The sequence below is a fragment of the Xyrauchen texanus genome, chromosome 20, assembly GCF_025860055.1.
Source record: "Xyrauchen texanus isolate HMW12.3.18 chromosome 20, RBS_HiC_50CHRs, whole genome shotgun sequence".
NCBI classification, from domain to species: Eukaryota; Metazoa; Chordata; class Actinopteri; order Cypriniformes; family Catostomidae; genus Xyrauchen; species Xyrauchen texanus.
Window position 1 is genome coordinate 33,969,445 of NC_068295.1, and position 13,870 is coordinate 33,983,314.

At 37.8% G+C, this 13,870-nt stretch overlaps 1 protein-coding gene across 2 annotated transcripts in view; it reads right to left on the minus strand.

The window, feature by feature from the left end:
- Positions 1-607: 607 nt before the first annotated feature.
- LOC127661148 (pleckstrin homology domain-containing family H member 2-like) overlaps positions 608-13,870 on the minus strand; it is a 62,937-nt gene continuing 49,674 nt past the window's right edge. For both annotated transcript variants that reach the window (XM_052151738.1, XM_052151737.1), the window contains exons 20-30: positions 13,628-13,807; positions 13,343-13,440; positions 13,074-13,251; positions 11,050-11,205; positions 10,859-10,956; positions 10,257-10,398; positions 8,712-8,845; positions 8,495-8,624; positions 5,485-5,571; positions 5,225-5,374; positions 608-3,071 (exon numbers count right to left, since the gene is read on the minus strand). In XM_052151738.1, coding sequence (XP_052007698.1) covers positions 2,886-3,071; positions 5,225-5,374; positions 5,485-5,571; positions 8,495-8,624; positions 8,712-8,845; positions 10,257-10,398; positions 10,859-10,956; positions 11,050-11,205; positions 13,074-13,251; positions 13,343-13,440; positions 13,628-13,807 — 1,539 coding nt within the window. In that variant the 3' untranslated portion in view covers positions 608-2,885. The remainder of the gene's footprint in view (positions 3,072-5,224; positions 5,375-5,484; positions 5,572-8,494; positions 8,625-8,711; positions 8,846-10,256; positions 10,399-10,858; positions 10,957-11,049; positions 11,206-13,073; positions 13,252-13,342; positions 13,441-13,627; positions 13,808-13,870) is intronic.

Genomic DNA, 13,870 nt, shown 5'->3' on the forward strand with positions numbered 1-13,870 from the left:
TTATTTGAACTTACCAGCTATTCCATAAAAGGCATGTTTAATGGTACGAATAGCTTTGTGGCCAGGAATGTGATGAACACATTGAGTAGTCTTTTTAAAGAAAGGTACACAGTTCGTACAGAGTGGCAAACTGATGCTTTGCTGATATTCTCTGCATCTCCAACTGTGTTCAAAAATGTTCCACTGGCAAAAAGCGAAGTGCAATGCACACCGTCTGTGGGACTGTGAGCTCTGTTGCTGCGCGTGTATTATTTGCAATGTGTGGGCTTAGTAATCTACAAATATATGCAATGCCATCTCTTGAGAACCTATATCGCTCATACAGGTAGCTGTCATTAAAAGCCAACGGGTCTGACCTGTCTCTGAAAGTTCTCTCTCTTTGAAATGCCCTCCACAAGACTATAGCTCCCTCATCCACCACCTCATCTATGAAAGGACACGCCATGGTTAAGTTTGGAAACGAGTTCAGCTCCCTATTTATATACTTTTAATTAATTACCAAACTCATTAACCAAACTCACCAATTAAACACACAAGTTTTGAACATTTCTTAGTGTATTTATACCTTATAATTTCTTACATTTATTAGTAAAGTACATTTCCTGATTTATTTATTTATTTAAAAACAAATTTTATTAATAGTGGTTAAGTAAAATAAAATGACATCAAAATACCAGCAGGTGAGTATAAATGGTATGCGCGTTAAGCCTGAACTCAGACTTAGCCTGACAGTTAGCCTGCCCCGGACCAGGTTAATTTGCCAGCATAAGTTGCCGGGGTAACTGAGTTTGAACTTTTTTAAGTTTGATTTATGAAACCGAATCTACCAAAAATAAGCCTGACTAACCGAAATAAGCCTGGCTTATACTCTAATCTTGGTTTATGGAACAGCCCCCTGTTCTCTGCCTTAATGAGATTGAGTAAGCCACCCCCTCTGAACTCATTCTATAGGCTAGTTTTGGATTGTTTTATTTTTGGCAATTGCATTTGCAGGTTAGAGAAATACAATTTTAAGTGTAGCCAAAGTCCTTTTAAATTATTGACCATCTAAACCTTTTGTACAAGCACTTTTTTTTTTTTTTTTTTTTTTAAAGACAAAGGGAGTGTTCATTAAACTCGTCTTGTGCCTAGTATTCATTTGGTCTAGTAATTAAACCCATGAGAGACCAGTGACTAGAGCTGTTTGAAATTAACACTAGTAAGACCTGTTTTATTCCAAGTTTTCAGCCAACAATGTTACTATACTTGTGCATTGACCAATACAAAAAAGGCAAACGTCTCCCACAAACACATTCAATTTCTGTTAGTCACATGTCTGTGAAACTTGTTCAGTTTATGTCTTAGTTGTTGAATCTTTTTATGTTCATACAAATATTTACACGTTAAATTTGCTGAATATAGAAGCAGTTGAAAGTGAGGACATTTCTTTTTTTTTTGCTGTTTAAATAGGTTAAATATGGAAAAGTCTTTTTCACCCAATTTGGAATGCCCGATTCACGTAGTGACACCTCAATCTAGGAGTCAGAGGATGAATCCCAGCTACCTCCGCATCTGAGACCATCAACCCGCACATCTTATCATGTGCGGGTTCTCCGATGACACGACCGTGGTGACCGTCTCATCAGCAAGAACGACGAGTCAACATACAGAGAGGAGGTGCAGCGGCTGACGGACTGGTGTAGAGCCAACAACCTGTCTCTGAATGTCGACAAAACAAAAGAGATGGTTGTTGACTTTAGGAGAGCACAAGGTGAACACACTCCGCTGAACATCGACGGCTCCTCTGTGGAGATCGTCAAGAGCCAAATTCCTTGGTGTTCACCAGGCGGAGAACCTCACCTGGTCCCTCAACACCAGCTCTATCACCAAGAAAGCCCAGCAGCGTCTCTACTTTCTTCGAAGGCTGAGACACATTCTGTCTTTACATTGCACTTCCTGTTTGTACATGCTTAAACATTCTAACATTTAAGTATTCTGTTTAGGATGTTAAATAGCTATGACATTGCTCATTCTTTCACAATTCACTTTCATTTACTGGAAACATCTTTTAATTTTTTTTTACATTGAGTGCACTGGTGATGAAAGAAATGTCGTTGGTTAGTGTTTTTCATGAAATGAGATTGCTTTAAATTTTATATAGACTTATAACATTAAACTTTGTATAGAAGTATTACCGTACCATATTGACACGACAAAGTGTATTTACTGTAGGTGAACATCATCCTGAAACCATTAAAAAGAAATAAGAAACTATTTTGTTTGAAGAAAACAATATTTATATGGAGTTAGGGTGAAAATAAGGTGCATTTTGAAATGTCCTGAAACCATTGCAGACAGAGAGCACAGTGGAGGTTAAGTCATTCACTGAGAATGGTGCATGGGAGCATCCTATTGCTCTCTATGCAGATAAGTGCATTCACTCCTAAAATTCTGAAACTGAACTTTTGGTTAGATTTTAGGCGTGAAAGCTGCACAGAGAGCTATAGAATGCTCCCTATTTACAGAATGGCTTAACCTTCAGTGTGCTTGAATAACCAACACTTCTGAAAACATAATAAACAATTTAATAAAAATAATATGACTATAGATTGGTATTATTTAAATTTCACACTTTGTCCACATATGATGACATGCATTTTTAGAAAAACTATTTGCTATAGAAGGGAAATGGAACAGCAGTCATGGCTGGGTTTCAGGATGTTAAGCAAAAATAGAATTACAATTTTGGGGTGAAACGTGTCCTGGGCATGTTTTTCATAAGATTCTCCCATTTGTGTTAACAACCACTGTCCATGTCACCCTTGGCCCCAACAGGAAGTCACAGCACAATCCTTCAAAATCTGTAGTCCAGCCACTAACATAAAAACAGTCCAATAATGGATGTATTACAGGAGAGTGGGTGCTTTACTGGGTCTGCAAGCTGCTGGTGGAGACTTGCTCCTTGATTCCTTGCTCTTCAGCTCTCCTGACCGTGCCAGCAGCAGGGCTGGGGCAGACAGGTGGTGGGTTGCTGCTTTTTGCTGTTGGGTGCTGTTAATGTAACTGGCTACAAGCAATGCCAGGTCACGAACCTGGGAAACAGAACAACAAAAATACAGAACTAGTTTGGAACACTTTACAAAATCTGTATGCATGTTGTAACAAATTCTGAAGCAGTTTGCTGTTGCAGTATTTTCATTCTCTAGCTTTTTATAAAACAGGTATTAATTGGCCATAGGACTTTTGGTTGAAACCAAATTGCCAGCCCTTGTAAACCAAAGATGGGCAGCATGGGGTGCCACCCTTCACAAAGCACTCCACTATTATGCTGTACTGCGCAACAGCTGCTGTTTTATGGGATTAAGTCTACTATACAGTGCATATAGAAAGTATTCACACCCCTTAATTTTTTCACATTTTATGTTGCAGCCTTATGCTAAAATGCCCCCCCCCCCCACATCAGTTAACATTCCAAACCTCATAATGACAAAGCAAAAATCTTTTTTTAATGATTAAATTATTAAAATAAAAAAACTGAAATATTACATTGTCATAAGTATTCAGACCCTTTGCTATGACACTTGAAATTTAGCTCAGGTGCATCCCATTTCTCTGGATCATCTTTGAGATATTTCTACACTTTGATTGGAGTTCACCTGTGGCAAATTCAATTGATTGGACATGATTTGGAAAGGCACAAACCTGTCTATATAAGGTCTCACAGCTGAAAATGCACATCAGAGCAAAAACCAAGCCATGAGGTCAAAGGTACTGCCTGCAGAGCTCAGAGACAGGATTGTGTCGAGGCACAGATCTGGGGAAGGCTACAAAAAAAATGAATTTGGCTGCATTGAAGATTCCCAAGAGCACAGTGGCCTTCATAATTCTTAAATTGAAGAAGTTTGGAACAACCAGGACTCTTCCTAGAGCTGGCCGCCCAGCCAAACTGAGCAATCGGGGTAGAAGGGCCTTGGTGAGAGAGATGACCAAGAACTCGATGGTCACTCTGGTTGAGCTCGAGAGATCATGTGTGAAGATGGGAGAAACGTGCAGTAGGACAACCATCACTGCAACACTCCACCAATCTGGGCTTTATGGCAGAGTCGCCAGTCAGAATCCTCTACTCAGTGCAAGACCTAAAGGGCTCTCAGACTGTGAGAAACAAGATTCTCTGGTCTGATGAAATGAAGATTGGACTGTTTTGCCTCAATTTGAAGCAGCTTTTCTGGAGGACACCAGGCACCGCTCATCACCTGCGCAATATCATCCCAACGGTGAAGCATAGTGGTGGTAGCATCATGCTGTAGGGGTGTTTTTCAGTGACAGGGACTGGTCAGGGTTGAAGGAAAGCTGAACACAGCAAAATACAGAGATATCCTTAATGAAAACCTGGTCCAGAGAGCTACAGGACCTCAGACTGGGCCGAATGTTCACTTTCCAACAGGACAATGACCCTAAGCACACAGCCAAGACAACACAAGAGTGGCTTAGGGACAACTCTGTGAATGTCCTTGAGTGGCTCAGCCAGAGCCGAGACTTGAACCCAATCTAACATCTCTGAAGAGATGAAAATGGCTGTCCACTGACAGTCCCCATCCAATCTTACAGAGCTTGAGAGGATCTGCAGAGAAGAATGGCCAAATCCAAATCCAGGTGTGCCACATCATACCCAAAAAGACTTGAGGCTGTAATTGCTGCCAAAGGTGCTTCAACTAAGTACTGAGTTAAAGGTCTGAATACTTATTTCATTTTTTTCTTTTTAGTAATTTGCAGTTATCATAAGTCTGGTTTTTATGTTGTAATTATGTGGTTTGGAGTGTAGATTGATGTGAAAATATATATTTTTTAAAGCATTTTAGCATAAGGCTGCAACATAACAAAATGTGGGAAAAAAATGTAGGGGTCTGAATACTTTCTGAATGCACTGTAAGTTCTACCAGCCATTTAATTAACTGATTTGTGTCCTAGCAGCCAGGCAACTTTTGTTTCAAGCAGCTCCCTATGCTGTATTTTCCTTTACAAAATAAATGCAATCATCCACTGTGGGTCATGATGGACTGCATTGATCCCTGGCTGTTTTTAGTCCCAGTCCATTCATGGTATGAAATGCTGAAAATGGTTGAATGCCATATTTTAATAGTTATGCATTACACACAAAATGTATTAATCAGTCTGTGTGTTTCTGGTTTGCATTCTGTCAGTTACTATGTTGAAGACTGAACACATCAAAGAGCCATATACTTACCTTAGAGGGGGCCATAGCAAACAGATGCTTCTCAGTGACCTTATCTTTGGTCGTGTTGGTGCTAGAAGCCAGAGCTACTGCCAGCATGAAGTGCTGACCACACGCCCCAAATGTCACAATATTTTTATGAGCGTGAGATGCTAGTACTTTCTAACAGATAAAACAGAAGAATTAACTTAGGGCTACACTTACACTTTTAAATAGTTTGAAATAATGTGAAAAACTGCTTTAGTACTGGTGGGAATACTTTGTTTACTTACTACGGAATTGAATTCCAGTATGCTGATACCATCTTCATGCACTGCCATCCACACACTCATGTTCTGCTGTGGAGATGAGGTTACGTGCTACAGGGAGAATGAGAGTGAGCTTAAGAAAAATGAATACCAGCTTACTGGCTGTTGCATACTTTGCAGTATACCATATATACATTCTACCAGGATCAGTAATTAACAGAGCTCAGGGCAACAATACCACTGAAAGTGACAAAAATGCCCCAGATATTAAAAAATGGAAGGCAAAATGCCTCTGTTATATCTAGATATTAAGTCAAGTCAAAGTTTACTTATATTGCACAATTAAAAGCAACAGAAGTTGACCCAATGTGCTGCACAATTTGAACAACATAAATATATAAACAAATAAAAAAAATCAATAGAGAGTTTGAATAGAGGGAGACAACCTAATGTGAAAAGGTAGATACCAGAGCTTCGGAGCTGTGACAGAAAAAGCCAGATCCCCTCTAGATTTACACCTAGTGCGATGAACAGATAAAAGAAGCTGATCACTTGACCTAAGCAACCTAGGAGCAGAGTATGGCTGTAGAAGGCCAGATAATTATTAGGGAGCAAGACCATGGAGTGCCTTAAAAACAAAGATCAAAAGCTTAAAATCGATCCTAAACATGACTGGGAGCTAATGAAGCGAGGCTAGTACTGGAGTGATATGTTCTTTTCTTGGTTCTTGTTAAAAACCTAGCTGCAACATTTGAAACCATCTCTACACACAAGAGGGATGATTGGGACAGACCAAAGTAAAGAGAATTACGGTAGTCCAGGTGAGATGAAATCAGAGCTTGAACTAAAAGAAAAAAGGTTTAACCATGGCTATGTTTTCTCAAGTGGTACAAACTACTTTTTATAATGACACTGATCTATTTTTCGAAATTTAAAGATGAGTCAAATGTAACTAATTTTGAGCAAAGTTATGTACATTGGCAGCTAATGGACCTAAGTGATTACCAAGCCCAGTAATGGAAACGGGAGAACCTAGAAAAATAACTTCAGTGTTCATTTCATTAAGCTTTAGAAAATTATTCACCATCCAGCACTTAACCTCATCAAGACATTTCAAGAAATGTTCAATAGAGCAGCTGCTTTTGGATCAGACTAGAAAATAAAGCTGGGAATCATTCGCATAGTAGTGATATGAGATGTTATGTTTCTGACAGATGGAGCCCAAGGAAAGCGTACATAAAGAAAACAAAAGGGGGCTTAAATTGAACCTTGGGGAACACCACAGGAGATGGTGGCATTACGAGAAGAAAAATTCCCTATATTAACCTTGAAAAGTTCTGTCTTTAAGGTAGGAGACAAACCTCAGAAGAGACAGATCATGTATGCCAACCATATGCTGTTATCACCTCAAGATACTGTTAAGAGTATATTATGATCTGTGGTGTCAAACGCTGCCGTAAGATCCAACAGTATCAAGAAAGCAGAATATAATTTGTGACCCTAATCAGAGTAGGACTCATTGCTATATAGTGCTCTAAAACCTGACTGAAATTTATCATGGAAGTTGGGAAAAAACTACCTTTTCAAGAGGCTTTGAAATGAAGGATATCTTTGATAAAGGCATACAATTGTGAAGTAAAGTGTGATCAAGATCAGGTTTTTTCAGCAAGGGCTGGACTATGGCATGCTTACCAGTACAACTCCATTCTCTAAAGAGCTGTTAACTATTGCAGTAACTTCAGAATGAACAGTATCATAAACATCCTTCATAAGGCTTGGAGGTAGGACATCTAGCTGACAGTTAAGAGTGCTTCAGATGTAATATAAAATCAGAGAAGAGGGATGAGGACAAAGCTTGATATTTCATTAAGCAACTAGCGGGTTGTAGCACCTCAGACATCTCAATCTTTGAGGGCAAAATAAGGGACCTATGATAATGAGTTTTGTTAAAAAAAAATCAAAAACAGTTCACTAGACTCACTAGAGTTCACTAGATGTGGCAACAAACTTAGAACTGGTAATAGGGTGTAGGACGGCATTAATGGTACTATAAAGAACCCTAGGCTGACTGGCATGCTAAGAGATTAAATCAGAAAAGTATTTAGATTTTGCCCATTAAATATGGGTTTAGTGTTATTATATAGTGTTATATTATACAGTGGAGAGCCGAACATATGGGCCAGGCAATTATTTAAAATGCATTCTTACACAGCATTTATTGTTCAGATCCAGATTCAAATAATTAAATTGCAATATTTGACATGCTGAGTTTGATATGATATTTTGACTGCTGTAAACAGTATTTAAAGCAATGTGCTGTGTATCCAATATTTCACATGCCATGCTATGTTGTTGCCACATGATCTCACTATGCATGATTAATTAGCGAGTGGGGTCTAGGTATCATTATAGGTATTGCATTAGAACTATGGCTTCTGCCAAAAAGCATGGTTACTACAATATTACTATAGTAAAATCCTGGTTAATTTGACCCAGATCAAACCTTTCTCTCATCTCCCTGACCTTCACCGTGACCAAATCACTGCAAGGAAATTAATCTATTCATTTACACTAGGGGCACAGTTAGTCTTCAATTTGTATTTTTCCAACAAACTATTGGAGAGCAAATAGCTGCGATGTGTGGCAGGTTACTTCAAAAAATAAAACATAATACATCAATAAACAGGTAACATGTTAAATAAAGTTTTGTTTGAATTTTGCTGTTTTTAGGGGCACATTTCATTATTTATTAATTCATTGAAAGATATATTGACATACTTTATACTGATGCTTTTAATTAAAGATTTATTTATTAATATGGCACACTAAGTCCCATACAAAAGCATCACAACCAGATATCAACCAGGTTTGCAAAACACTTCTCCTGTCTTTGATTGGTTAGACCAAGATATGGTCCCACCCCAAACTAATGGCATTGGTTGAGCCAAAGTTGCTATGTCAGGCTGGCTGAAATGCTAAAAAAAAGAAAGTATTTAACAGAAATTTTAAATCACAGAAGAATACTATCTCTCACCTCAGCCTCAAATAGTTTGGCTCCAAAAAAGGACCACTTCCGTGCAACAGTCAGGTAGATTCGTATACACTCTGATGAACTCCGACCCCTCAGAGATGCCCAACGGGTGGAAAGCCTCTGCAGTAACTGCCTGAGTACATAAGTATGTCACAGATGTAGATGATTAAACATAATCTTGTGTTGATATGACAGTTTGTGTGACTGGAGGCATCTGTACCTCAAGTGATCCTCTGTGCAGGTGTGTCTATAATGCTTGGGGTAGAAGCGCTCTAGAACTTGTTTCAGGGTCTGATTAGATTTAGTCTGTGCACCTGAACTAGAGAATGGACGCTCAAAATCCCCAAACTCGACCTGCATGATAAAAAAAGGGGAAGACAATAGCCTGATGTTAAGCCTTTTTTTAGGACCATTAATGTTTTTGCAATGTGACATTATATTGATGACAATTAAGCACATTTCCCCTGCAAATTCTTAGTACCATAATGCATCTGGATGTTTTTGATCTTTTTCAAAATTCCATTATTCTCAATAGTGATTCTTAATGGTGATTTTTTTTTCTCGATATTGATATTTATCACGAAATACATTTCATACCATTAATGGAGGAGGAAATGCATTCCACATATTTGTAAGACCTTAAGAATAAAAGTAAACATAACTTGTTTGTTTACAAGTAAATTCTACAGTGTAAGACAGCTTTTAATTTGAAGTCCAAGAAGTAGTATACTAAGCTTAGTATTAAATCTTACATAAAGTTTGTAACCTCACCAATTTCATTGTCTTCAGCAGATGTTTGACTATTTCTTGTGTCGTGTCACACTCCAGCTCAGTAGGTGGCGGTAATGCTCCATAAGCTGGCTTGTCAAATGGCAATAAACATCACAAGAAGAAACACTTTCTTGCAAATGTCAAAAAAATATTAGATGTGACTGTGCTATGGAAAAAACGTTAAACTAAATAGTCCATAAATAAACAGCAATGGTGTTGTGTTCAGTGGATTGCATTGTCAGTGCTTTCGTGTTCGGTACACATCGAAATTGTTTTAGCCAGATAGCTAAGCTAGGTGCTAGCTAACAGCTACCTAGCCTCATTATTGGTTTATACTGTGTGACAGGGCTATCGATGTGTCCCAAATGACACACTATACATGGCCGCTTGCCAGCTAATACTTCATTCTTCTGGCTGATTTAATAACTGTGATACAGTTAGCTAGTTGTTTGTATGACTTTGCCGAACTGCTTGCGCTTTTAGCAAGTTTAAACATCGAAAATGTCGTAAAAAAAATGAGCTTAGTTATCAAGGAATTATTTTCAAAAAATATTATGGTTTTATCGCCCAGACCTAGGTGTGGCCCATGCTTTTTTGGCCAATCAGAAATTATCTCTGCCTTTGAGTCATTTAATAGCTGCATCCGAAAGCTAAGCCAGCTGCTTTGCTGCCTAATCAGTAAGGCTTAACCAACAGGGTTTTTGTATGAATGGACCACCGTACTTCATCCAGCCAATGTGTTTTGATTTGCTGACATGGCTTTGGAGGGCGGGGTTTTGACAAGAGGGTGTATGATTGAGCTTATTTAGTAAGCCTGGTGGATGTTAGCAAAACGGCTGAAATCACTTATAGCACCATTAAGCACAGTAATATTTCTCATTCCTTAATTTTGATTTTGGGGTGCAATATGTCAAGGAAGTGTTCTTGACAAGTTTCGTGAGCTTCACATTTTGAAGACTTTAATAAAAACACACACATGGAGAACCGCGTATACCTGAGCTAGCAGGGCGGCCATCTCTAGGGCGAGCTCTTTGTTGACAGGGAAGTGACCTGCTGTGATTTCCTCATTTGTCTGATATGCAAAAAGCAAACGCTCTCTCTCAGTCTCTCCTCTCGTCTGCTGGGAGAAGTATAACCTAAAGGGAACAAACTAGGACATTAGATACACATTACAGCTTGTTGGAGTTACTTTCTATCCTCTGTTTAAAGGGTTAGTTTACCCACATTACCCACCCTTATGTCAACCTGCATGACTTTTGTTCTTCTGTGGAACACAAAATGTGAATTTTCGAAGAATATGATGGTTGTTCTTTTCCATATAATGAATGTAAATGGAGACTGGGGCTCCAAACTCCAAAATGATACAAAAAATAAATAAAATAATTGTTATAAAAGTGATCCGTATTACTTATGCACCATATTTAAAATCTTTTGAAGCCATCCCAATAGCTTTGTATAAACTTTTTTGTCATTGTGGGGAATGAACAGGATATTCTTCAAAAGTTCACAATTTCTTTCAATGGAAAAGTCATACCGTTTAGAATGTGGGTGAGGGTGAGTAAATAACAGAATTACAAGTCCCAATCTACTCTTTACCTGTTCTTATATGTGAGTTTGACCGTCCTAGCATTCTCTGATTTGCCTGTGTGCTGCTCCTTCGAGGCCTGCTCCCATTTCGCAATAATGTCACAAATCTGAGGACACACCATGTTGCATTTAAGATAAACTGCTACAAAGGCAGTGCAGTTTCAAGAATAAGTCACTGTTCTGTCTTGTGTGTGCATGACCTTCAGGTTTCCTTGCAGACAGTGTTCAATGTCTCTACCAGTGGGGTCGTCAGAATAAAGACAGAAACCAATTTGACCAGTTTTCCTCATGCCTGTGTCCTGGTTCAGTCGGCTCTGAAACTCCTCTACTGTGGTTGAAGCATCAAAACCAACAACCTGGCACACAAAGGCAGATAAAATTACCATATTAGATGGTGCTTCACCTACTGATTGTTATGTAATGCTTTTTTAAAAGAACAGTTCACCTAAAACTAAAAATGTATGTTATTATTTACTCATCATCATGTCATTCCAAACCTGTTTGCTGTTAATGTTTTCACAGAACACAAAAGCAGAAATTGTACACATTTTCAATAAGCTCTTTTCCATACAAAGAGCTCAAAGTGGGGTGACTCATGAAACTAAGCTTGAAACATGGCAGTGAGGTTTTCATAAATAATTGTAAAATTCAGTTTGGAAAATGAAACACAATAGATACCCATAGTATAATGTTTTATTTTAGATTTTTAAATAATTTTCTGGCTAATTTATCATTACCGCAACAGGTCCAGATTCAAATTGAGGACCAGTTGATGTAGTATGAACAAAATAAATAATTAAATTGTTTTTTAAAATACTGTATGTTGTACCCAAAATCCAATAGGAAATATAAATAATCAATTTGACGTCCCGAAATTCACTCTCTGCATAACAGAATGAACAAACCTTGTACCCATCAAGCCATTTCTCTCTATTGCTTCACAAAAATTTTAAGTTTTAAAAAGGAAGCAAAAAAGGACAAGTTCAAAAATGGAAACCTCACTCTTTTTGCAAAAAGTATCTTTATGACCTGTTTCTGACACTATGCATTCTCATTACCGCAACTTACACAAAATATGCAAGACAATTAATTTATTTATCAATTCTGGCCACTAAATTTGTTTTTAAATACCAATGAAAGATGTTTTTTTGTCACCTCATTACCGCAATTTTTTTTATTCTCGTGGTAATGAAAAACTATGATGGTAGTAATGATACATATTTGTTTTTCAGTATGTCTATATGTATGGTAAATATAAATATTTTGGTTCAGTACAAGTTTAGCTCAGTCGACAGCATTTGTGGCATATGATTGATTACCACAAAACCATTTAAAAAAACAAAAAACAAATGGAGGTTACAGTGAGACACTTACAATGGAAGTGAATGGGGCCAATTTTAGGAGGGTTTAAAGGCAGAAATGTGAAGCTTTTAATTTTACAAAACCACACATTAATTCTGTTAAAACTCTTGAATTATTTGAGCTACATATAAAGTTGTTTAAACTGATGTTTTTACGATCATTTTCTTTTAGGGTTTTAGTGTTTACGGAATTATCATGGCAACAAAGTTGTATAATTGTATATAACTTTGCATAGAAAAGGTTAAGTGATTTTATCACACTAAAATCATGTGAACACATATTCTTTATATCTTGTGGCTATACTTTTGAAAGAATGAGTATTTTAATGTTTATGGATTGGCCCCCATTCAGTTCCATTGTAAGTGCCTCACTGTAACCCAGATTTATTTATTTATTTATTTTTTTAAGAAAATGAGGGACGAGTCCAAATACATTTTGGTGGTAACTAACATTGTGCCACAAATGCTGTCGATTGAGCTTTACTTGTACTGAACCTGGAATATTCCTTTAAGTTGCATTTTGAATGCATTATTAATTATTTATGTATTATATTGTTTTCTAGGTTCTAAAGTTTATGACAAAGGATATGTATTAACTTCCATGCAAAATTAAAACAGACAATTTTTTGTAATTATGATTAAGTATTTGGTGTATCAAGTAGTCGACTGATGGTTTTTGTGTCCATTTGGAACCTGACAGACTTGGTAACTATGAACCATCCTTGTATGAAGCTGAAATTCTTCCGAAATCTTCTTTTGTTTTCCCCGGAAAAAATTACAGCATACGAGTTTGGAATTTTAAAGTTATTTTAGGTATATAAATAACTGTTTCTTTAAATTAGGGATGTTGTGCATGTGTTAACCTGGTAGGTGCTGTTAAGAAAGTGCACAGGCACACTGAAAGGCAAGGAGTGATGGTAAGGGTTTCTAAGTAAGATGGATAGAATCTCCATCCGTGATGAACGAGCTTTCCGATCTCCTTTCAGCTGGGTCCGCTCCAGTGAGCGCTGGCAATAGATGGCATACTTTCCCACTTCCGTCCTGGGAGAAATGCAGAGATTAAGTAACTCTCAGTAGTAGGAAGTGTTTGTTTTCCTGAGAAGTGCCTGACAAGTTTCTGTTTCGGATTTACCTTGAATCTGCGTGCCTTTTAAGATGCACCTGCAGAAGCCAAAGAATGTGATGTGTGGGCAGAAAGAGACCGACACATAGAGCCAGCAACTGCCATCCCTGTTTTGTGAAGGGGAAAGAAATAATAATAAAAAACTTTCCCCTGTGGCCTTGTAAATTACTCCAAAGTTGAGATACTACACAAAACACAAGCAAGCACTCCCCCTTGTGGTTTATGTTCACAGTACAACATTAAAAACTGCCCACAGAACAAGTGTTTTTTTATATTTGTATATTTTATCATGACCTGTAGGGGCCCAGGCTGTCCATGTGGTTGTCTCTTGCGTGTCTGTTTTATAAGCTGGCAGTAGATTTCATTCTGCAGCTCTGGGTGGGTGAGACACACTTGTAAGGCACACTGAGCCAGAGTCACATGATAATCTATGGCTGGCGTGTCAATGGCCACATTAATGAAGAGCTGACATGTCTGTAAAGAGAAAAATAGTTTTTGTAAATTATTTATCTGGGTTAATACCACCATAGGTATTGA